Here is a 25,170-nt window from a genome sequence, read left to right as displayed (position 1 = left end):
TGAAAGCACGCGTAAACACAAATATTTGAGGAATTTTTATGTATCTGCTTTAATTGCACTTTTCAATAATTGATTTAAAAAAAATACAGACAATAATTTATTCACCCTTTTTACTTTTTAATTATTTTACACAAAATACATTTTTGAACGCATGAATGTCATATTTTGACCGTATTCAAACGTATTTGACAGGATTGACAACTAATGATTGACATGTACGAAAATCAAAATTATTTTTATATAGTGGCCCGCCCCGGCTTCGGCCGTGGTACATATTTCGCAATAAAAGGTAGCCTATGTCCTTTCTCGGGTATCAAAATATCTCCATACCAAATTTCATGCAAATTGGTTCAGTAGTTTAGGCGTGATTGAGTAACAGACAGACAGACAGACAGAGTTACTTTCGCATTTATTAACCGACTTCCAAAAAAACGAGGAGGTTATCAATTCAGCCGGTATAATTTTTTTTTTTTTTTTTTGGATGTATGTACACCGATTACTCCTAGGTTTCTTAACCGATTTACGTGATTCTTTTTTTGTTCGATGCGGGATGGTGTCGAATTGGTCCCATAAAAATTTTATTCGGATAAACCCAGTAGTTTTTATTTTATGAGCATTTTTGTCTGTACTCGATGACTTCATTGAAATGTTGCAAGTAACTTTGATTCACTTCCCGGTAACCGATTGAGCTGAAATTTTGTATACTTATGTAAATTGGATAGCGATGAAACATTATCATGACATAGAGCTGATTTGATGATGGAACCGGAAGGTGGCCTTAGGAACTCAGTAATATATTGACTCAATTATATCGAGATTGGGCTCGTTTGATTCGTGTTGATAAATACACTAAAAAGTATTAAATAAAAATAACGTTTAATAAATAGGTTTGAAGTCGGTGCCAAACACTAGTATTAAGCCCGTGCACCGACATCAAACCTTTTTAGTAAATAGCACATCTAAATAATATGTAGTAATTAATAATATCAAATCTTTTTTATTTTTTACTTTTCTGTTTATGAAGTCGGTTGTTTTTAACGCAGTTATTTTTATAATATTAGTATGGATATGATTTTAATTAATTAATATCACACATATGACGCATAGATTGTGTTTATTTTAATTTTTAATATAAGAAGCTAGAATAAATCCGTTACTAATTATTGATTACACCAAAACTTGTTTGCGACCAATGAAATATTTCAAAGTTGTCAGAGCTCTTCCTAAAGAATCCGGGTATAGACATTCGACAATCTTATAAATAATGACTAAATTAATTTAAATAAAATTTTTAAGGATACTGCAGACTTAAGTTTACGAGAAGAATAAGAATTAGATCGCATAATAACAATTTAACGTATGAACTTTGAAACACAATTTAAAACTAAAATTGCTTGATTTAAATCAATAATCAATCCTTAAAAATGACACTATTCAAATGTACCAGATCTAAGTCGAGTATTAAACATTATCTCGCCCCGAAATAATGCAAACAACAAAAATGTTGCAGTTCCGATGGAAATTCGATCAACCGGGCGGCCGTTTGCTTTTAATAGTAGAACTGTAACACGCCTCTGGCACACTTCTAAGTAATTCATTTATGCAACAATTTTATGAATACATATGGAAGCGCTCATGTCAATACAGACCGACACGCTAATGACTTACGATTATTTTCCTTTTCGTGTTCGTGAGCAATCACGAAAACAGATGCCTTTCTTTCTGATGAGATGGAAAGAATTAATTCATATTAGATTTCTATGATGATTTATGATAGTCCTGTTTTTCTCCCCTTTCAATATCGGTCGGTTTCATACATTGCATAGGTAGCCCGAGATTAAAGTCTAAGTCTAAGATGGAAAATTGGATGTAGTCTTTATTGAACAAAGCTTGAATTCAATCACAATAGAAATCACATTTGAGACTCTCAATGTTTGTTTATCTCCAGGATAAGCTTTTTAGCATCGTGTTTCAAATTCTTTTACGTCAGTAATACGTGGTTAAACTTGAGCTCTTTAGTATCGTATTAGGTAGATAACCAAGACATTCCTCAGTAAATGCTGACTAAATAAGTTTATTCGAAAGAAATCACACACTGTTTGTGTTATCGGAAATTAATATATGTTTAATTCAATGTCAATGTATTAATTTCCAATAAGACAAACAGTGTGTGATTCGCTTAATTAACATTCGTTCCGATTTTTTTATTATTATTAAATCAACATAATTAATAGATACAATGACATTAAAACGGCAAAATTGCATTAATTTCTCGGGGAAATTAAATATTATCATTTAAATTTTAAAGTGTACTATTATATCTGTTTTCAAGTTTCTATAAAAAATTAACTGCTTTTACGTACTTCTTTTTATAAAAATTTCCTAACACCTTGTTATTTGACCTTTAATGAATTTTGATCTTCAACCGCGAAGCATTTCAAATATTCTATTTATGCTGCATATCAAAGTTAACACACAATAAAAGCAATCTAGTCGAAAATGAATCTCACAGAATGTTTGACACAAAGACGGGGCCGGCTCGCTCTTGACCGGTTTTTGTACCATGGTGTAGTGAACGCAGCAGTGGACCGAAGCGGCTTTGTCATTCAATCGTCCCATTGTGGTCTTTGTCGGTTGGCCTGAGCCGACCATACCCTACACGGAGACAGGTCTGAATGCATTAGTTAAATGGTTATAAAAATCCGGGTGAAAATCATGTGAACGTATGGCGCGTCGTTGTTATTCGTGTCTGCGTAAGTATCCTTATATTAATGCAAGTCGGTATCCTTACTGATTATATCATGACGATTCCAAATAATTACATACCTAGTATAGGTAATGGCAATAATTAATACTTAAATTTTTATTTGAATTCAAAATTCTAACTAAGTAATAATGTGTGTGAATATTGTGATTGTGTGTGTATTGTAATACCTAATCGAAATATTCCAAATAATACCTATATCCAAAACCCAAATATCTTGTATAAGTTCATCGACCACAAATATCCATAAAAATCTTTCTAATCTATTTTTAAAGAAACCGTTAAAACTTGAAAGCTACGCTAAGCCTCTTTAGACTTGTAATTAACAAGGCTTTACATTTATTATCGTTTCATTGTTGTCCTATCTAACTTTAATCTGAATTCAGATAAACTCCTTCTATCTTCAAAAATGTCATTAAAGGATAATCTTCTTAGATTAGCTCGTTAGCACAGCTCCAAAAAACTACAAAGTGATGTTTGTTATTGTTTCTCTGTGTTTGCTGTAATCCCTTCGTAAAACCATTAATCATCCCTTACGAGATGTGGATAGTGGAGTTATGGAATATAGACTACATTGGTAGTAATGTTGGTTTTTGTCACGTTTTGTGTCGGTTAGCACACGTATAGCGATTTTATCAATTAGGTATTTCGTAACGTTCATGTCCCCTTTCTTATTATATTCACAAATCACACTCGTTTAATATCATGTCAAAAAAATGATTGAATATAGGTATTATTAATAAAACTATTCTTCTCTCATTTACAAATGTCATTGATCGCAATCTCTTAACGGTCATAAAGCCAAACAGTATAAAACTGAAGCACGGTAAAAATAGTGCTTTTCATGTCATAAATTGCATCGAAAACTTTAAATTCGACATAAATACAACTACACTACCATTGCTAATATCATATTTTGGACATCGCAGCAGGCGCCTCGTAATCTACATTGAACAATGTTGTAAACTGCTTCATGTGCAAACAAGATTAGTGAAACGAATCCTGGTTTATTCATGAAAGTTCAGGTCATCGACTCTACAATAGAACTTTAAGCTGTGTTTACAACTCGATTCATTTAGTTCACTTCGAGTGCACATTTGTAATATGCATACGGCTCCAATTTTATTGCTGGGACAAACTGGGCATGTATTCCGCATTCTAATATAAATCGAGCCTGTTCTCGGAGCTCCATTTATGTACCATTTTACGTTGATTTTAATTTAGAATCGATTTAAGAACAATGCAAACATTATACTTGAAACTTGTTAAACTCGAAGTTACTTACTAGAACAACAATTTTATTAAAAAAAAAACCTTTGTTTTAGAAAATATGATAACCTACAGAATATCTTTGATAACAAATTCTACTGTTTACCTTTATGTAAGTAAATAAAATAATAAATAATGTTATTATTCGAATAATACACTCACCGGCACGGAATCTTGGCCACTGCAAATTTTTGGGTAAAATTACACTATTTCTTTTCTACTACAAAATTCAATAAAAATTTAATCAAAACTAGTTACTTTAATGTTTTTACTAACTTTTAGTAATAATTGGAAGTTTATAAGAAGTACTACCGCGTAGATATGAATTAAAAAATAATTTACGCTTTTCCTGTGAAATTTAAATGATTTCTTAAAAAATGCACAAAAATTAGAAAGAACGTTTCCATAAAAAAAATTGAACCTTTTAATATAGGGTGTTTCTTTATCTTTCCTTAAACACTGTTTGCATCCAGTCTGGCATACTCTAGAAGACATTTTTGATGTCCACTTGAGCTATAGTGTACCAAACGGCCCCACTGTATTTCTAAGCTCATCTAACATTGGTGCTGGGTTGGAATCGAACTTTATGTTTCTTTTAAGCATGTCCCAGATGTGTTCTATTGGATTAAGATCCGGTCTACGAGCTGGCCACTCCAATTTTTCAATAATAACCTCTTGAAGGTACTCTTATACGCATCGTTCGACACGCGGACATGCGTTATAGTGTATTAGTAGCAAATTTTCTTCACTGATAAACCTGTTATAGGGCTGAACATGTTCCTGGAGAATTTCCTCAATGTACCAGATCAAATTTAAGGCATTATCTACGATAACTAACTCCGTGCGAGCATCGGAACTTATACCTCCCCATACCATTATTGACCCTCCATGAAAAATCGCAGTTTGAGTGTGGTGATGGGTGAAAACCTCTCTTCTCCTCTCCTCTATACTGACTCTTGGCTATCAGAAGCTCGTAAAGTGCCTTAGCAGTCATCTGTGAACACCTCACGAGCGCACTGGCTGTGGGTCCAGTTTTCATGTTCTCGTGCAAAACGAAGACGTGCTTCTCTGTGAAGTCTGAGGAGTTCTGGACGGCGTGGTGGTCTGCAAACCTTCAAATTAACTTCCTTCATTAGTCTTCTGACCGATTGCTCACTCACATTTTTTATCCTGGTGTTTTAGAGCCGGTGGCGTATCTCAAAAACTGTCAGAAAGCCATTTCTGAGTATCTCTTGAACAATAAACGGGTCTTCTCGAGCTGATGTGCACCTCACGCCTTCATTTTCTGGTCTGCACGTGTAGCTACCAGTCTCCTGGTATCTTCTCCATGCATAGTGCACCGCTGCACGTGGTACGTACTGTACATTAGGTACTTTACGTTGCGGCAGTCATTGGTCTAACATTGTGATGGCCTGAGCAGGTTGTTCAGATGTTAACGGCATTTTTTATTGTTTGTAATGATCATTGACTACAGTACAACAATAACAATATCTTAAAACGTCATAAACGATATCGAAAAAAGTTTAAAACGAACAATTCGTAACTTCGGCTTAACCGCACAAATCACAAATTTCGAGTAACTCTTAAAAAGTGGTAAAAGATTATTCTCAAACTTAATGATTTCTTACCATAAAATTAAACAAATAATATGTTAACATATCTGCACACAAAAAAATCGTGAAAAACACTTCAAACTTTTTTTATCGGCAAATTTGTAAGTGGCCAAGATTCCGTGCCGGTGAGTGTATTTCTTTCGATATAGAAAAAAATTTAAAGTCATTTCTAATATCAATCTTGTAGGAACGGTAAAACAACTTTATAAGAAAAAGAATATATTCATTGATTTAATTTAAATTATAATAATAAAAGATTACAAAAAAATAAGTATTTTAATTCTTATATCGAGAATTAGGTAAATACATATATAATTTTGATTTAGTATCTTGTACCAACGAACCTAGTAGTACCTACATCAGCTAAAAAAGTGTAGGAAATTTAATAAAAAAAAAACAGATAGTCTAGGTTATTCTCTAACAAATTTTTATAGATGATGTAGGTACTCTAGGTAGGTATAAGATATTACTAAATTAATCTGTAACCTCAAACCTGTTTACATAAAGTTTTCAATCTCATCAAGGTGTATTCAAATTTTTTGCTTTATCTTATAAATTAAAACGACTTTTTTTTCTACGTTTGCCAAAATAGGTATGCACTAGCTTTTGCATACTATTCATATTGAGTTTCTTTCTTTTTAGCCAACAACGTGGAACATTTAAATCAGCCCGTGGTACTGGGCTATACCTACAGACAATACCGTACCTATATAAAATAAAATGGACTTTTTTATCTCACTGTTGTTTTTTTATTTAAACATTTTACCTATGCCAACCTTAATGCTTATTATTGATATAACGGTTTTAAATTCGATATATTTGTTTATCAATATACCTATATTATTTAAAAAGTTAATATACCTAATTGATTTATTTACCTACCCACATATTCAAATCACAAATGTAAATAGGTATATACAGATAAAGTGTAGGTATGTATTACTCAAGTTGAGCATTCATAATATGTTACTAAACAATAATGATTAAATATTTTTTTTTTAATTCTTGCTGCTAATCTTAGAACTAGCGAGACATATTTTAATGGGACTTTTACTCCTGGGTTTCTGATGTTACAATTAGAAGCTATAGGTACTTATAAAAAAAATGAGTTCATATACCTACCTGCCTAGGCATGTAATGTTGGTCTCCAAAAATAGGTACCTAACGAAAATAATATGAGTAGACTTGAAATCATATTACCTAACTAGGTACCTAGGTGAACCTACCAAAACCTACAAAACCTGACAACTGCAGTTGACCTCTATTTATTGAACTACAATAATATTTACGAACGATAAAAATAAAAAAAATATTAGCTATGAATATCAAATAACATTAATATTTAATAGGTATGCAATATACATACCTACCTATTAACATATCGCATTTCGCGCATTGACAATATACATTTCATACCTATAATAATTACAAGTATGTAATCATAAAACGTAAAAATCATCTCATATCATAATTAGATAACAAAGCGTCGGCTTGTCTGTTAAAACAAAATATTAGCACGCCCGTAGGTATATTCCCTCTGACTGACTAATTTATAGACCCACTAGATATCGTTAAAAATACTCACCGCAATAAAGATGCAACAGGATCTTGCATACACTCGATACCAATGCTTTTCACAAAATTGAAGACACGAAACTGATCATTAAAATAATTATAAAAACAATGGAAAATATCGGAAATTATGGAAACTAATTAAAAACTAAATATAATAGCTACGAAATAAGAAATTTATTCGAAAGCTTAGAACCGATATGTAACACGTAAAGTTTTTGACGTTTGAACTTGTATGTGTATTGGAGATACGTAATGCGGTCGACCGCTAACCGTGCCGACACAAGACTGTTCCGCTGAACAGCGAACTGTTCTCCCGGCTCACAGCTTTCGTACTCTTCGGAACGTGCATCCCGCTCTCGCAACCAGTCACCTGCCGGCTAAAAAATAAGAAGCCTCATATTTCGGCGAAATACGAGTCAAACCAAACAGCACTTTATTCATGAACAGGTACAAGGGACCATCGAAATCGTTTACGAAACAATATAGACACCCCATGAGAGTGTGTTAGAAAGATAGCTCAGTTTACACATTCCCTCATACGTCGTTAACAGAAAGGCCGTTCGCACGCCACGGACTATAATTTGGATACATTATCTATCATTCAAGATCTCGTAAATTGCTTCGGTGGGAGCGCAACGGCCTATCGAATCGAGTCTCGAGGGAACTTTAACGTTTCATTGATAACAAATCATATAAACAAGCAGTGTGTTTTAGCGTCGAACATGTAATCACTGATACAAACTAACACATAGTTAAAACAGGGATTGGATACAGCATAGCCGTTGTTTCTTCGGTTTATCTCGGAGTAAACGTACATCCTAGATCAATATTGATGGATCCAAAGCAAAGAAACCCCACCGTGTTTTGTTTGCACACCCTATTGTACATCTTATGTAACTTATTACTGTTGCGCTACTAGGCTCTTCACATAATTTAAGGGTGCTATAACAGATTTTCAACAAAAACCGCTATTTTACGGTACAATTTTAACTCAAAGCACTTACACGTGAGAACAAAGTAATATCTTAATTTAAAGATAATATATTCAGTTCTACGATCATCTTATAAAAATTGTACGACGTCATACAAAATTATCACTGAAATACGATTTTCCCAGCACAATGATCGCATAAAATGCAAAAAAATGGGGTCTAAACCGGTACACTTTTAAGAAAATTAAAAGCCTAATCTATCTTCTTACATATAAATTATTGAGGGATATATAGTCCTTTATAGATTGTGATAATTTTTTTGTATCTAAATCAAAATTTTATTTCAATTATAAGCTAAATTAAAAATACTTGTCGATTTCTTCATACATTTTGCTCTCGCGGGTCGTCAGACCGCGCTCAGAAGCGCTCTTGGAAGGACGGGTGTATCGCTCCTCGTCCCAAAAATAAAAACGAATTAGAAAAAGATTATTGTGCGTATACTGTCGTTTTCGTGATTTGAAATATTTGATACTTTATAAGAGTAAACTGTATAAGTTTCATATTCCAATTATTTGTAATTTAAAATTATGTTTTAAAAAGATTGTTGACTGAGATCCTCTTTTTTTATGGATTGTTGAACGGATTGGTGGGGTAAAGCAATTTGACAAAACTTAAATCCAAAATGGCGCCGACGAAAATTTGCCATTTTTTCGTCATGGGTGTCATTTTCATGGTTTTTGGGGTAGCTATTAACCAATATGAGGTCAAAAATAAAATCCAAGATGGCGCCGACGAAAATTTTACATCTTTTCGTCATGGGTGTCATTTTCATGGTTTTTGGGGTAGCTATTAACTAATATGAGGTCAAAACTAAAATCCAAGATGGCGCCGACGAAAATTTGCCATCTTTTCGTCATGGGTGTCATTTTCATGGTTTTTGGGGTAGCTATTTACCAATATGAGGTCAAAAATAAAATCCAAGATGGCGCCGACGAAAATTTTACATCTTTTCGTCATGGGTGTCATTTTCATGGTTTTTGGGGTAGCTATTAACTAATATGAGGTCAAAACTAAAATCCAAGATGGCGCCGACGAAAATTTTACATCTTTTCGTCATGGGTGTCATTTTCATGGTTTTTGGGGTAGCTATTAACTAATATGAGGTCAAAACTAAAATCCAAGATGGCGCCGACGAAAATTTTACATCTTTTCGTCATGGGTGTCATTTTCATGGTTTTTGGGGTAGCTATTAACCAATATGAGGTCAAAAATAAAATCCAAGATGGCGCCGACGAAAATTTTACATATTTCCGTGATGGGTGTCATTTTCATGGTTTTTGGGGTGGATATTAACCAATATGAGGTCAAAACTAAAAATCCAAGATGGTGCCGACGAAAATTTTACATCTTTTCGTCATGGGTGTCATTTTCATGGTTTTTGGGGTAGCTATTAACTAATATGAGGTCAAAACTAAAATCCAAGATGGCGCCGACGAAAATTTTACATCTTTTCGTCATGGATGTCATTTTCATGGTTTTTGGGGTAGCTATTAACCAATATAAGGTCAAAAATAAAATCCAAGATGGCGCCGACGAAAATTTTACATCTTTCCGTGATGGGTGTCATTTTCATGGTTTTTGGGGTGGATATTAACCAATATGAGGTCAAAACTAAAAGTCCAAGATGGCGCCGGTGAAAATTTGATATCTTTTCGTCATGGGTGTCATTTATAAATTTTTTGAGACAGCTACTAACAAATACCCAATGTTACCATCGATAATTTGATATATTTTTTTTACAACCGTTTACATATTTTTCGAGCAGAATTTGGAACTGTATACAGCTAATAGCCTTTTGAAGTGAAACTTCTTTAGACGCGTTGAGAGTAAAATTTCAAGGTCACGTCATTATAATACCGTCACGTTATGGAGTAAGGCGGCGATTTTGGTATCTATGAATCTCGCCAAAGAAGTTTCCCTTCTGACACGTTATCTCGGCACACAATCTCTTTATTATTTTATTCTCTTCGAAAATATGGAAAGACATTTAGTTAAATTCTACAATACCGGTTTACTACCAGAACTTGTGGACCCTCGATACTCGAGATCAATGGATTTAAGGGACCATAACTCACATAAATGCAATAGACCGTTGACTGACAAAAATTAAGCAAAAGTTCAATAGCAGTACAACTGTTGGTGTATTTTTGCATCATTTCTTATATAAAAATGATATATATAGAGATTTTTATGATTTAATTTTTATTTTACTTACTTTCATCTAAAATACTGAACCCACCCCATATTCTCATAGCTCACTGTGGAGCCAAGATTTATTGTAATTATTAATAATATCGGAAATTACATCATCAGAAAATGTTTTGTTTGTTTTATTGTACCTACTTACTAATACAAACTGAAAATTATTTTTTTAAAATAGATACTTCAGCTTCATAATATTAGTATTAGCATAGAATAAATATAAATTTGTAAATGTAAAATGACAGGACCTCATTACTAAGATTTCGTGTTTTTATCTGTCACCAGGTATCTCATGAAACGTGATAGGTAAACAGTTAAAATTTTGAGAGATGAGGTTATTTCCTTTACCGCTACCAATAGCAACAAATAAAAATATCGAGGTTAAGCATCGGTTGGCGCGGTCATAAATTGGATGGATGATCAATTTTTTTGAAATATCTCTTAGTTTTTTTGTACGCAAAAAGAAACAGCTTGCTTAAATAGAATATCAAAAACGTTTACATCTTTGTTATTAATTTATTTTAGTTTACTTCTTTATTATTAAGAAAATTACACCTATGACGAAAAGATGTCAAATTTTCGTCGGCGCCATCTTGGATTTTGGTTTTAACCTCATATTCGTTAATAGCTACCCCAAAAACCATGAAAATGACACCCATCACGAAAAAAGTCAAATTTTCGTCGGCGCCATCTTGGATTTTGGTTTTAACCTCATATTCGTTAATAGCTACCACAAAAACCATGAAAATGAAACCCATCACGAAAAGTCAAATATTCGTCGGCGCCATCTTGGATTTTAGTTTTGACCTCATATTTGTTAAGAGCTACTCCAAAACCTTGAAAATGACACCCATGACGAAAAGATGTAAAATTTTCGTCGGCCCCATCTTGGATTTTAGTTTTGACCTCATATTGGTTAATAGATACCCCAAAAACCACCCACACTTGCAAATGTGTTTGCTACGTAGGAAAAGTTCAGATTTAAGAGTATCCTAGGTAATGTGTTATGTGACGAATACCTATAATTTATTTCATTCCGACTATTTTTCGGAATAACATACATTTACTAAGAATTGTATACAATGCCGGATTTAATACAGTGCCGGTAACATCATATGTATGATAATAATTCTACATTTCTTAAAAAGCTTTGATATTGTATACAATTCATAGATTATTATTCAATGAAATAATGATGTAAAATAGTCACACTTTTTAAGTTGTTTGAATATACTAACATACTTATTAGGATCGTACCTACTAATAAATGTAACAAAATGAATTTTTAAAGTTCCTAGTAATCTTCTGGAATCAATTTCAATAAAAATACATAATATCAAAAATTAAATATAATATCAAGTATGAAGATGGTCTATAAAATGGAATGCGCTATGTTTACGTGAGCGTGATATTGCCGCGAACAAAGTTACGTCGTTAGATACCTAAATTTGAGTAACGCAGATTTGTGACAGCGTCCTTAATGCAACAATGCTAAGCATTTTAAGTTTATAAACTTAACGACTTTTTACATAAATTTCATGTATTTTTCCTATTCCACATTTATATTTCTTGCCCTTGATTTATGAATGTGAAATCTTGTATATTGAGTTTATAAAAAACACCAATAGCTACACAATTTTAATATAACAATAACTTAAATTAGGTTTAAAAGTCAACATTTACCCTTTATATTTGAACCCAAACTTTGTAGATGGTACATATAAGACTTTGTTTTTTGTCTAGTTCTATATTATCTAAAATCACAAGCAGAATAAATAAGAAGCCGTCTTGCCTAGTATTCGAGCTTGGTATGCCTCGCCTTGCCAGATGTTAAAGTTCCTTCATCCCGAAAATCCACGGTGGAATACTCAAATCTCTACACAATAAATAAGGTTTTTATCCTTATATACCCAGGATAAAACTACATAGGACATGACAAAGCACTTTCAAAAGCCTAAAATAAATTCGGAGTTTCAAACCGCATTGTTACGAGCGACAACTTTAAATCCTATTAAATTCTAAGCTGCGTAATGCAACACAACCTCAACATTTTCCTCTAAAAATGATGTAATATGTTTAAAGTATAACATGAGTAATCACTATCTTTCACACTATCTATATATATGTTTATGACGAAGAATTTAGATTGATAATAAAACAATAATATTATACCGACACTTGACTCTACATAGAAATTGAAAAAAAAGTAGACGAAAGAAAATGTTTTTCAGTCTTTTTTATTCGTTATTATCTATTTTGTATTCTTAATTCGCCACCATCAATTTTGTGATGAAAAATAAAGTATCCTACCACCGGATGCCATTAAAAAAATGGACAGAATTATTATCTATCGGGCAATAATTTTATTATAAGTACAATAAATTACATTTTATAGTGCAAATAGTAATTACGATCACACATATTACGATAAGTAAAGTAATAATTATTTAAATAATTATTACTTTACAATAACCAAAAACTCCTTTTAACTTTAACTGATTATGAAATCTGGTTCCGAAAATAAATTAAAGGATTTTTTATATAGTTAAGTATACTTTTCATTATAAGTACACAATTTAAGATCTTACAAATTGAGGACTACACAAGTACCTACTTACCTACACAATGTTTCTCTAAACTCTAGTCTTTAACTCAAAAAATTATCTAGGTATAGGTCTACCAGAATCTGATGGCATATTTATATTTGAAATATAAAAGATTTTCATGTGGCAACTTTATTTGACAACTATCAAATTGGTTGTCAAATTATTTGTGTTGATGATTAATTTTTAGGATTTTGTCTTCAAAATCTTCGAAATGTCGATAAAACCGCTGCGATCACAAGCAAGAGGTGTTGTTTACAATGTGTATAGAAAAATATTCGATGAAGAAGGGTCAAACACATCACAATTTTCAATTTTAAAGCGCGTGAAAGATTTTATTGATAAGTTGGACTTACCCGTTTTGATACTTTAAATTAGTTTGTTGATTAAAATATAATTTTATGAAAACTATTACAGGAGTTTCCAATTCCGCTATTTGTCAAGTCCAAGGTGTACAAGTCGATTTTATAATGTGTTACTTACGAAAATAAACATGATTTTATTTTATTATTGTTTTATTTTATAAAAAATTAAAAACAATCGTTAATTAATATAGTAAATAAGTTTTAATCTGCATTATCATTACATCCATATTTTCACATGCTTTAATGATACATAATATGTATATTCAAATATAGGTATGTGTAAATACATAATATTATGTGGATATCTCATTATTAAATACAGTATTATCCACTTGTTTAATGCGACTAATGATATTGAGGACAAAATAAAAAATACGAAGTATCAAAATCGTTCAGTCCATTTTCCCTAGGGTTGCACACTCAAAATTTTGATTTCCCTAATTGCCATCAGATTCTGGTTTACCTATATAACCAATAGTCCATTAATATAAAATATATTTCAATTAATAATTTATAATTCTAAGGGCTGATTTTTCAATCCTTGGTTAATACTTATTCGTCTAATAACGTATTAAACTACCATTTCAAAAATGTATTCTTTGCCCGTCTATGACAGCTTACGAGTGACATTTTAATATTATCTTGTAATAATTTATTGGGCGGATAAGTTTTAACCATGGATTGAAAAATCGGCCCTAATACATATACCTATGCCATAAAAATTTCCTCCACCACCACCTTTCTGGCAACTGAGGTGTATATTTTGAGCTTTTGTTTCGAAAAACGTGAACTGTGAAACAAAGACATGAACATTATTGTATTATATAGTTTCTAGGAAACTTAATGAGCAGTACTTAAACGTGATTATGATATATGATATAATGATATCTGTCAACATAACAGTAGTTAAGACGTGATGTGCTGATGACCTTGTGGGTAACCACTATACCAGCACTTTAAACAAACCTCAGACTTGAACTGTATAAACCCTTTGAAAAAAAGGAATTTACTGGGCTATTAATACTCAGTTATTATCATTAATTATAATACCTAAGTAATTATACCTAATATATTTTTTATTAAAATATACTTAAGCTCTATCTGCAATATTTTTTTTATCTAGGTATATTGGATTTTTGATACCTATTTATGCGGTTATAATTCAAAAGTCTGTCTGCAAGCGAATGTCTCTGACCTCTGTAATACTAATCACGAAGTTGGAAGGGTCAGTGCTGAAACATATTCGTACTGATGCTGATGGTTATTAATACGCTCGTTGCCTATAATAATATAAGCGATCCATTTACGAATCCTGGCTTAATTTCGTAAATGAAACCGCAAACAAAAATATATTTCATTTATTCATGCAATTCACTTCCTGCTTTTGTGTACAGAGTACAAAATAAAAACAGCCAACGCGACCGCACGGTTCATCTGTCTACCGTACGGACTTTTTCGTTTTGTATTCGGTACATAGAAACACGCTCCACGGTCTTAATAAACGTACCGTCAGCAACATAGTTTATTTTGGATCTTAAGCTAAAGAGGGAAGGTGGAAAACTGCGCGTTGTTATTGCTTCTTTACTAAGTAATAGCAAACCTTTCGATTTAACTAGGACTTGAATTACTTCGGTTTTGCTCAGGTTTATGGGTGGGCTAAACTTACCTTTATTCTAATGGTAGAAATTTTCAATTTTAAATTAACTATAGTTGTTTATAGTATATTTTGGACGATGTTGTAAGTCTGCAAAATGATCAAAGTTAAGTCTACATTGGAGTTACATACAAAAGCTACGTTACAAAGCTTAGAAAGCTAAACTTAAAAACACCCCGTAATGTAAAAAAACTAGTTCAATCCTCAGGTACACATCATCTATTACATGTATAAATTGCAGATATAATATTTTATCGTTCACATTTTTAGTAAGTAAGTATTTTCCATTTGTATTCGGCGTGGATGCAACATAAGGGCTGTGCTGTTTTGCATTTTTATAAATACATTCTCCCCTACCCAAACCATTTAAAATATGGAGCAGATGGAATGAATCGTTTCTCTTTTAAATCTTGATATAAATTTTGATATTGGTATTCAGTAGGTACCAACGTTCTTACATAAAATAAGCTTTATAACGCAATTTAAAAAATATTTAAATTTTTTTGTGATCAAACAATATACAGTTTAACCAAAATAGTTATCAATAATTTAAACACAAATTTAAATATCTACAATAATAACTCGTTATGTATGTAGAAATGAAAATGAAATTCAAATGTCACTGGTAGACTTAATTAAATTGTCAAAATGTTTAACAATATTTTGTAAAAGATTTGTTCATTATTTTTGATTTATTTTCGTTTTTAAACTTATACGGGATCGTGTTTTGAAAAATATACATCGATAATATCAATATGGCAGGTAAGATGTATATATATATTTTTATTACCTATTAGAAATTAGGAAGGTAGTTCATTATTATGAAAAGTTATATCGAACAAGAAGGTAAACTATCTACTTTTTTTGTAAGCTATAAAGTATAAGTATTAGTACAAAGTATTAAAAAAATAATAATGCTTCTGACTTAGGCTTCTAATATCTGAATAAATAAATCGTTAATCGTGCAAATACCTAATGAATATTTTGCAGACGAAACAGCCGTCCTTTTGAATATCAGTGAAATGATTGATTTGGCCATCGGTACGCCTGAGGTAAAAGCAATTACATTCTGCTTTTGTTACACATAGCATTCATGTCACTGGAAAAAAACTGCTTACGCTGTACGAGGCTGTACGGTACTGATCAGCTTACCATATTCTTCTGGAAATCGGCTTCATATTATCTGCTTATTTTCGACTTGAATGATATCTACCTACTACATTAACGTTTCAATCTGTCGAAGGAAAGAGTATGAGTGTTACTAGTAGCATAAGATTCGTAAATCTCATAAGATAAAACAATCAATTAATACCTAATTCAATTTGTCGATCCTTTTACGTATCAATCTAATTATCTAAAACAAGTACCAATGCATAAACAATACACTAACAATATTGTATTTTATCTCATCTCTTTTAGGTTGGTGTGGTCGATTTCTGCATGCTTCAAACAGTATTACATTGCCTTGCCCAACAATTGCGTGTACTTGGCAAGAATGTAGAATTACGAGGCAGTGTAGCCGCCCTGCCCCTCGGCAGAGAAAACTCTCAGACCATAGCTGTCAGCGAATTTGTCGTTGATACTGATCAGGTATATTTATAAATCTTTCTAGTAGTCATTTAATCCGATAATCCTTGTTCCGTTTTTTAATACCGTTTTTTTAATCTTTAATTGTAATAAAATCTTGTTCTATGTGTCAGGATCAGAACAGGACGATTAAAAAGACAGAAATGGGTAAGTGACAGTAAAACCAAATACTATCTATGTTTGAAAAGGTTTCAAACATTTAATACACTTAATATTTGGTTGTTTACAGTTTCATCTCAACCCTCCAGTAACGAGCAAGAAACTATATTAGTAGGTAAGAATTCATCAACATAATACTTAAGTTAATTGGCACAACTCTTGATCATCGATGCACACGCATAGGTATTTTACTTTCGACCAATTATATTCACGCTATTATGCAAATCGTATCCAATAGGTTGGACATCCATAGGAATTAATGTTAAATACGATCTACGGCAATTTCCTTCTACCACAGATAATGTAATACTATACTAGTACTTCTACAAAACTTGCAGAGACAATCGTTTGTTATAATATGCTGAATTTCCTTGTAGTTTTGTTTTTATCCTTGTATTATATTTTTTGGTAAAATGTAGCTACTGTTTAGTTATAATAAATATTTTTAGGTATAGGTATTTTTAGGTATAATAAATTAATAAATATTTATAGTTTATACCCATACTTATATTATTGATGCACATTTCTGATACAACTGGGACAAATAAAACTGATCACGCAATTAACGATTTCATTTTATATGTACCTATTAGCCACAACCTGTGTCCTATAAAGATTTCCATGGACCTTTACAATGTTATTAATAGGATAATATTAAAGTCACGATACGCAAATACGAAGCAACGTGTATATCTCATTTATAAAATTAAACCTTTGTACCATTTTATACAAAATCTAATTAACAAGGTAAATCTGATTACAGTTGAACGAGTAAAAAGGGCCGACTCACCGGGTAAGCATTATTAAATTATTATATTATCCTGCACATAAAGCATTACCTAAAGAGGCCGAAACGGGTAAAACAGTATACAATGTCTGCCAAAACATATTAGTCCCAGTTTACAATTTTCTCTTCTCCTTTCATAATGAATTTAAAAAATGAGAAATTGAGAACATAATATTTAAGTTATAAAAGTCAGTTAGTTATGTTTTGACAATTTATTTTTGTGGCATTTATATTGTTAATCTGCGTATCTGCAATAATAAAAAAAAATAATAAGCTATTTTTTTTAAGTAAACCGAAGTCCTCCCCGGGCTCAATCACCACAACCAACCGCACCGTCTCCTGCTCCTGTTAGAGTTACATCAACGGAGAAACTATCACTCGTTACCCTTAGTAAATTCAACTTGCTTGAAAATACCGTGGAAGATCTGAAAAATCGAGTTTACGGGAGTATGCCTAAAAATGAAGAAATTCTGGAAGAAGTGAGGTAATAATTAAGATAAGGGTGTATGAATAGCCAAATTGTTGATTTAATTACATGTCTGCACTTAAATCTTATATTTAATTTAAAATTTTGAGATCACAAACAAACCTGAAAGCCATTACCGATATGTGGACATCACTAAACGTGTCTTCGCGCCTGGAAGCGGCGGAGGCAGGCATCGCCAAGCTGAGTTCACTGGTGCAGGACATCATATCTGATACAGCAGGACTCCAAGAAGCTATTGCAGCTCGTAGGGCGTCTAAACCGTAAGTTTTAATTTGATAATTCCAATACTCATTTAAAATTAAGCTGTAGGTAAGTAATATAGAAACTTTGGATAAGAAATATATTACGTCATATTGCACCTGATACCCGACAAGAGCCTCAAGGTTTGGCCAGTGTTGAACCAGCCTAAGAAGTTGTTATTCTAGGTGTAAATCTATATTACTTGTAAGTTGTGTAATATTTGTGTCTCAAATTTCATCCAATTAGCTAAATATTTTCGTTCATAATGATCTTAGGTATGTTTAGTAATACAAATAAAATACATACTTGTTATTTTTGTTTTTTAAATAAAAAGTGTCTGCTCTGTATTTTATTTTATTTAAATTTAGAATGCATTCTTAATAATTGCTATCTCCTCAGAGCTGAACCAGTAATAACTACAATAGTAGCCCCTCCTGTGGACAACGTTGCATCTAAAGAAGATTTGGCTTCTATACAGCAACATCTCACGCGTATACGGAATGATCTTGATAATCTGACTAATGCTTATTACACCGCTATGGCTGAAATACAAGCTGGTTTAGGTAATTTCATGGAAACTTTATAACAAATTTCTAATAATAGCTATAGCAATTAACAATATTTAGTTATGTTTATGATATAGGTACATAATAATAGTATATTAATGTTTTTCATCAAATCAAAAACAACTCGCCGAACCGAGCTTCGAATTCTATACTCGCTATAAAGGAAGTCAGAAATCTATGCTAAAGCAGGATGATCTAGAATTTATTTTTAGATAATTAGTTTTCAAATATATAACTCAAACAAAAATATTCCTCATTTTAATTAATGATATAGGTACCTGTAACCTGTTCGACGTAAAGAAAGTATCAAAAATACGAAAATATTATTCCAACTTTCAGAAGCAGTTCCTCCTGTCCCACCTCCTATACCTCCTGCAGAACCTCCTGGTAAGTAATTAGTAACTATAAGAAGTAGTACTTTACATTAAAATATCTGCAATACCAATACGATTATGTCTATATATGATTAGATACGTATAGACGTAATGGTATTGATATTTTAAAACAATGCAAGCCGTCGTTTTCAATTTTGTATTAGGTACATATATGTAATATGTAAAAAGCATATGGGTCAGTATTTTGAATTAAAGGTACTTAATCATTACATATCTGATTTTTCTGTTTAAATTACTATGAATTTTTGGGTTAACGTATGTAGTTACGTAACTTCAATAGGTATGTTTACATTTCTTTTGTATCGCAAAACATAATTAAATTTCATTTCAGTGCGAAAAATGTCTGAACAACCTCGTAGATCCTTCTCAATGTTGACAGCTGGTCTTATGGAAAGAATGAATGATTTAGAAAAACGGCTTAAGGAATGTTGTGACAACCTTGGAAAGAAGGATGGCATAATACAAGATCAGGTAAATAACCTTTATTTTTTAATAAATATTTTTTGTGACGTATATTTTTAAGACTGAAACACCGTATCTATCGGCTTTTAAACTATTTGTTTATTCAGATACTAATTCAAAAATAAATTCACCTACAACTGATAAACTGTGGTAATATCTAATTGATTATTGAAACTATTGTGATATACATATTTACAGATAAACTCTTTCCAAGATCAAATCGAATATTTAACTAGGCAAATAGCAGCTTTAGCGCAAAGTCAAAACGCTAACGCACTATCCCCCGACATGTTCAAGGATATTCAGGGTAATGCGTGTTCCTTATAAATAAAATAAGAATATTCTTACTGATTACGAAAATAAATATTACTAAGGCTAGAAATAGTAGGTATACCTAATATACAAAATCTATTTTCCCAAATAGGACTCATGACACTCTTCCAAACGGTACAAGACATGCAAAATCAACTTAAACTTGTGCATGAAACAGCATTGCAACTCGCTGCAGAAAAGGAAGATCGACTGTACAACATGAATGTATGTCTTAGAATTTTTTATAATTCCCTTACCTATTGGTCTAGTTAATGTAGGTATGTATGCTATGTTGCGTAGCATATGCCAATAAAATTTTAGACAAATTACCAATATTATCGTATGAAAAGGAATAAATTGAATTGCAGGCGTTATTAGAACAAATAGAGCTACTGAAAACGATTAAACTGGATCGCGAAGATATGGTGGAGGCGATGGCTGAAAAGGCGGACTTGCGTATGCTCGCACGCAAAGTCTCCCATGACCAGTTCGAAATGGCCTGCGATGACTTATCTCGGGGACTCGAACATGCTCTTGGAAAACTTACTTTGCAAGTAAGCAATATTTATCTGTCTAGTTAAAAATTATGAAAAGATAAGTAAACTTTTTTAGTTATTAAATATTTTAGGATTTCAAAACAAAAATATTTCTGAATATTATTCATATTTTCTACGTCTAACCAATTATTTCGTACATAATAACATTATGTTCATGTATTTTTAAGGAGTCATTGTGGCAACAAGCTCTGGATGACATACAACGAGAGATTGAGATGAAGCTTGACAAGATGGAGTTATCACCAGTCAAAGAATTCTTCAACAATAAATTAAGACAACTGCAAGAGAATCTTAAAGAGATGGCCGCTCTACGACGAGAAGTCGAAGCTGCCGGCACCAAGAAAAAGTTATTGAGGTGAGAAATAAGATGGGTATTCAAATATTATTTGTATTTTAGACTTCAAGTTATTATTCCAAGTAGGTAATATTTTAATAAAGTGAAGGAAAAAACCCCTGCTATTATATAGAATGTTTCGCAAGCAATAATGGTTATGTTTGAACTTACTTTGCTAAAGGGCTTTTCCGTGTTCAATCATTGTTTAGATTCCATTAAACAGCATATCGTAGAAGTTAAAGTAGTAGGTACTATGAGTATGTAAATGCAAGATTTCCCAACTTAAAAAAAAGGTACTAGTCATAGTAGACGATAGTCATAGCGTGTTTTGGTTATAGGGATGTCAACTGCATATCATGCGATGCACGTGCTGTGATGCCCATGGAAGCGGCGTCCAATGTACCGGTCAGCAGACCAATGCCAGCAAATTTATCTATGAAACCATACCTCAGCTATGAACTGGGTAATGTATCTTATTTGAACAATAAGAGAAAATAACAATACCTACTTCACATTATGTCTGTTATATTAAATATTAAAATCTGTAGAGTTCCTTATTATTATGTATTATTATATATTATTCCTTATTATACACTTCTTTTATAAGTTATCGTACGTATTGTTATAAGTAGAAAAATTATTAGGCACCTTAGCCACGTCCTATTCTATAAGAATTTTCGATGAAAAGAAAGCAAAGATGAAGTACCTAAGATAATGGTTTCCTATCGTTTTCTTTTCCAAACAAAGATGCAATCAGGAAGACACAAGCAACCAATGTGCCACAAAGGAATATGCGAGATTGGGAAAACATAGAGAAACAAATGGGACAGACGAAACAACCGCCACCTAAACCAAAGTAAGATTGAAGTCATTGTTGATACGATATGACCGTTTCTCTTATAGAAGAGATAGATAATGAAAAATAGATAACTTTAAAATACATTACATAACCGCAACCCAAACACTAAAGATATAACTACATATATAGACTAACAACATAGAAGATACTTAACATGTTTCAACGTAGTAAATACTAAAATATAGTCACATATAGTCTTGATTTGGCCGATTGCAAACAGTAAATAAGGGTGTGTTCAGACCGACTGCCAGCTGCCAAAACTGAGCGAGCATTAATGCTGTTTGCAATCGGCCAAACCAAGACTATATTTTAGTATTTACTATATATAATATATAGCTTTTTGTTATTGTTACAAATATTTCCACACTTACAAAGATATGCACGTTCCGTTCGTACGTATCGTACTCAGTCAGTCAGTATTTACTTTTTTCTACTCAGGGATGAAACAAATTAGTTAAACTGATTTTAATATTACAATTTCAATTCATTCTAAAGACATGTCCACTGGAATATCGGCTCTATAAAAACACGCTCAATCATATTGGCTTTATTTGTCTTGTAAAATGTGCTATAATATTATGTACCGCTGCTCAGATCGGAAACAGACAAGCACCTGTGCAACCGTTACTGCGGCGGTTCCCACACCACTACGACGGCGGCGCAGCGAGTGGCTCGCCTGGGCCACTTCATGAAACAATGGGGACCGGACGTGGTGCCCCTGTCCTCTGGTTTGGCGGCCGGTGACGATGGGAGGGTGCGTTTTTTATTAATGTTGTGGAATATTAAATATGTATTGTCGGTAAAGGTTCATTTTAAAATAATAAATAAATAATATATCGCAATCGTAGATAATGGAGACCCTTTAGACTTACCACTTTATACATTAAAATGCGATTTAGTTAGAAATAATTTTTTGCATAGGTACATATAAAATATAATTACTGATTCATTTTGTTTCGACTCTAAAATCTAATTTAAGTACAAACGTTATTGATTAACTTATTAGTGTTTGAATTAACAACTATGACGTCGCAATATGGCGCTGAGATGATCCTATTGTCTAATTTACAGATGTACAAAGTCAGTCCAGTCGAAGGTGCCAACGTCGGTCCAGGTAATTATATCTTACAATTTATTGAATACAACGTATCTACAATTTTATAACCATCTTAGCTCTGATAATGTTATTTTTCTAAGGTGGCGCTGTGGATGCCACTTGCACACCAAGACTTAAGAAAACTGACCTGCCAGCAAAGCCTCCTCCGAAACCAGTGCTCATTAACCCAGTATGTTACTAATATTATGTCCTATCATCGCCATTTTATACGATTTAATTTGTAAAAATAATTTTATTAAAGTAATATTGGTCTAAACCTTCCAAAAAGGAAAATAAAAGCGATGACTTCAAATCCTATTTTATTCGCGACATAAAATAAGTATGTCATAATTTCTTTTATAGGTATTTTGTTAAGCATCTTTGTAAAATATTATATTCTTGCAGGAATGCCGCTGCCTCGAAGCAGGTAAGAATTTATGTATATTTTTTTTTTATAACTAGCAGGACTTTGGAATTTGAATATTTTCAAGAATTTCTAATTCTTAAAAACTCTTTTCTTAGTCTAGATTTTTATCGTTATTAGAAGTAGCATATTATGTTTTATTTCTTATAATAATAGATAGTCAAGTAAATAGAGAGATGAACAGAAACGACAGATTTAAAAAATATGTGGTTTGGAAATATTTTCATTTTGATAATAAAAATACAGAAATCAATATCAATAATAAGAAAAAATTTAAGTATGAAATAATCCTTTTTTTATTTCAGATCGGTCAACGAAGGGTTGAATTTGCCGATTCAACATGTTTTTACATATTTTTATATATTCTAGTTATATACTCTAGCTACTAGATGAATTCAATATATTTTGAAATATCTTATTAATGTCATTTTCTATATTCTCGTTAAAATGTTCTCCATATATTAATAATTGTAAAAATAAATAAAAAAAACTTCATCTGGTTTATTTTGATTTATTGGTAAATCAATTACCATACATTTTCAACTTAAAATCTATTTGATGGTAATGTTCGAAACAGAAAATAACACAATCGTCTTTTTGCAAGTATACATGTATGTAAAACAAATACATTGAAATTACTTAAAACTAAACCTATTATATATTTACATTATGTAAGAAGCATAAATTACATGTTAGCATTATAAAAATAATAGTGTGAGGGACTGAAAGCATATTACTAAGTTCTAATAATAGAAGCCAGCATGTAAAAATTATAAACTCAATTCCTATAGTTTTACCAACTTAGTACTACAATATTCAGAGTTATATACATATCAATAAACAATAAAACATATTATTCCAGCATATTACTAAAATGGCCAAGACTGAGGACAAAATAAGCTAAAATAATGGAAAATTTATGAACTTATTTCAATGCTACGACGATAAATTTCCTTTATTTGAAAATTGTGCACAAAAACTTTTTTTTTTTCATTTAATTTAACTACGCCGTTATTTCCCTAATAACTTGTCCCCAAACTTAGCCCACTAAACTTATACGATCTAGCAACAACTAGGGGACAATATCTTTCCGATTGAATACTGTACAAGATCTTCCAACCATTATATTCCCTGCTCTTACTAATTATTACTGGGCATAATAAAATTATATTCATTCACTAGAAAAGGATGATTTTTTTAAGATATAACTACATACATATTTTTCGTATTGTATGCATATTAGCTATACACTAATGTTGTTTAAATTTGCACTAGGAAAAATTTACTTGTTAAATCATTTTGAGTTATTAAATTTAACTTTAGCTACTTTCATATTATGTGACCTTATGTTCATCAAAACGATATTTCAATAAAAAGAACGTGGCAAAAAGCGGCAGATTTCAGAATATATTTTTAGAATCTCTAAGTTATGTAAGTATAAGATATTTTTATTCTTAGTATTAATTTTTTATTTCGTATTCGGATGAATAAGAACGTTATAGTATAAAATAACCGTTGATGTTTTGACACAAACGTGGCATCGCGTTATCCATTTCTTTCGAGTCCATTTAAATGCCCATAAGTAAAAGACAATCTACTATTTTTTTAACTACAAATACCTTTCCATGACTTCGTGTTATTACACAGAACATGTATTTGTGATTTATCTTTCAGTATAAAAATCGAAGCCAGGCATACTCTTCACATTAACAATATACCTATCCCCCTCTAGCTCCAATATACGCCCTTATCACACACTGCATAGTGTTATCTATCTCGCTCTATTGAATCATAAGTGTCAGAAGATAATATCTTGCTGGGTGCATTGAGATAATATTACTACGTATGGAGGAGACACCACGAACACA

At 31.9% G+C, this 25,170-nt stretch overlaps 2 protein-coding genes across 2 annotated transcripts in view; one reads left to right on the top strand and one right to left on the bottom strand.

Moving 5' to 3' along the window:
* Sulf1 (Extracellular sulfatase Sulf1) overlaps window positions 1–7,523 on the bottom strand; it is a 76,474-nt gene extending 68,951 nt beyond the window's left edge. The window contains exon 1 of the mRNA XM_089714434.1: window positions 7,232–7,523. The gene's annotated coding sequence lies outside the window, so the exon portion shown is untranslated. The remainder of the gene's footprint in view (window positions 1–7,231) is intronic.
* An 8,405-nt stretch (window positions 7,524–15,928) lies between these two features.
* Window positions 15,929–23,697, top strand: LOC149489706 (uncharacterized). The gene is made up of 21 exons (XM_089714460.1): window positions 15,929–16,089; window positions 16,457–16,627; window positions 16,738–16,771; window positions 16,854–16,898; window positions 17,547–17,576; window positions 17,859–18,054; window positions 18,147–18,317; window positions 18,697–18,860; window positions 19,203–19,250; window positions 19,590–19,729; window positions 19,919–20,027; window positions 20,145–20,257; window positions 20,401–20,586; window positions 20,757–20,944; window positions 21,262–21,386; window positions 21,671–21,779; window positions 22,377–22,536; window positions 22,854–22,896; window positions 22,980–23,068; window positions 23,284–23,305; window positions 23,608–23,697. The coding sequence occupies exons 1-21, from the start codon at window positions 16,060–16,062 to the stop codon at window positions 23,625–23,627; spliced, it is 2,193 nt and encodes a 730-aa protein (XP_089570586.1). The 5' UTR covers window positions 15,929–16,059; the 3' UTR covers window positions 23,628–23,697.
* Window positions 23,698–25,170: the final 1,473 nt, after the last annotated feature.

This window comes from Colias philodice, chromosome 3, assembly GCF_061535455.1.
Source record: "Colias philodice isolate Cphi_HAF_F1 chromosome 3, ilColPhil1 Martin Lab GWU primary, whole genome shotgun sequence".
NCBI lineage: Eukaryota > Metazoa > Arthropoda > Insecta > Lepidoptera > Pieridae > Colias > Colias philodice.
Note: the sequence above shows the minus strand (reverse complement) of the source record. Positions and strands in the feature narration are given on the sequence as shown.

Bases quoted from the DNA above. Each gene is read 5' to 3' on its own strand.
- LOC149489706 (XM_089714460.1), top strand. From the start codon at position 16,060: ATGATTGATTTGGCCATCGGTACGCCTGAG. The intron at 16,628-16,737 runs GTATATTTATAA...TCTATGTGTCAG, and splicing joins TTGTCGTTGATACTGATCAG to GATCAGAACAGGACGATTAA. The intron at 19,730-19,918 runs GTAAATAACCTT...ACATATTTACAG, and splicing joins ATGGCATAATACAAGATCAG to ATAAACTCTTTCCAAGATCA.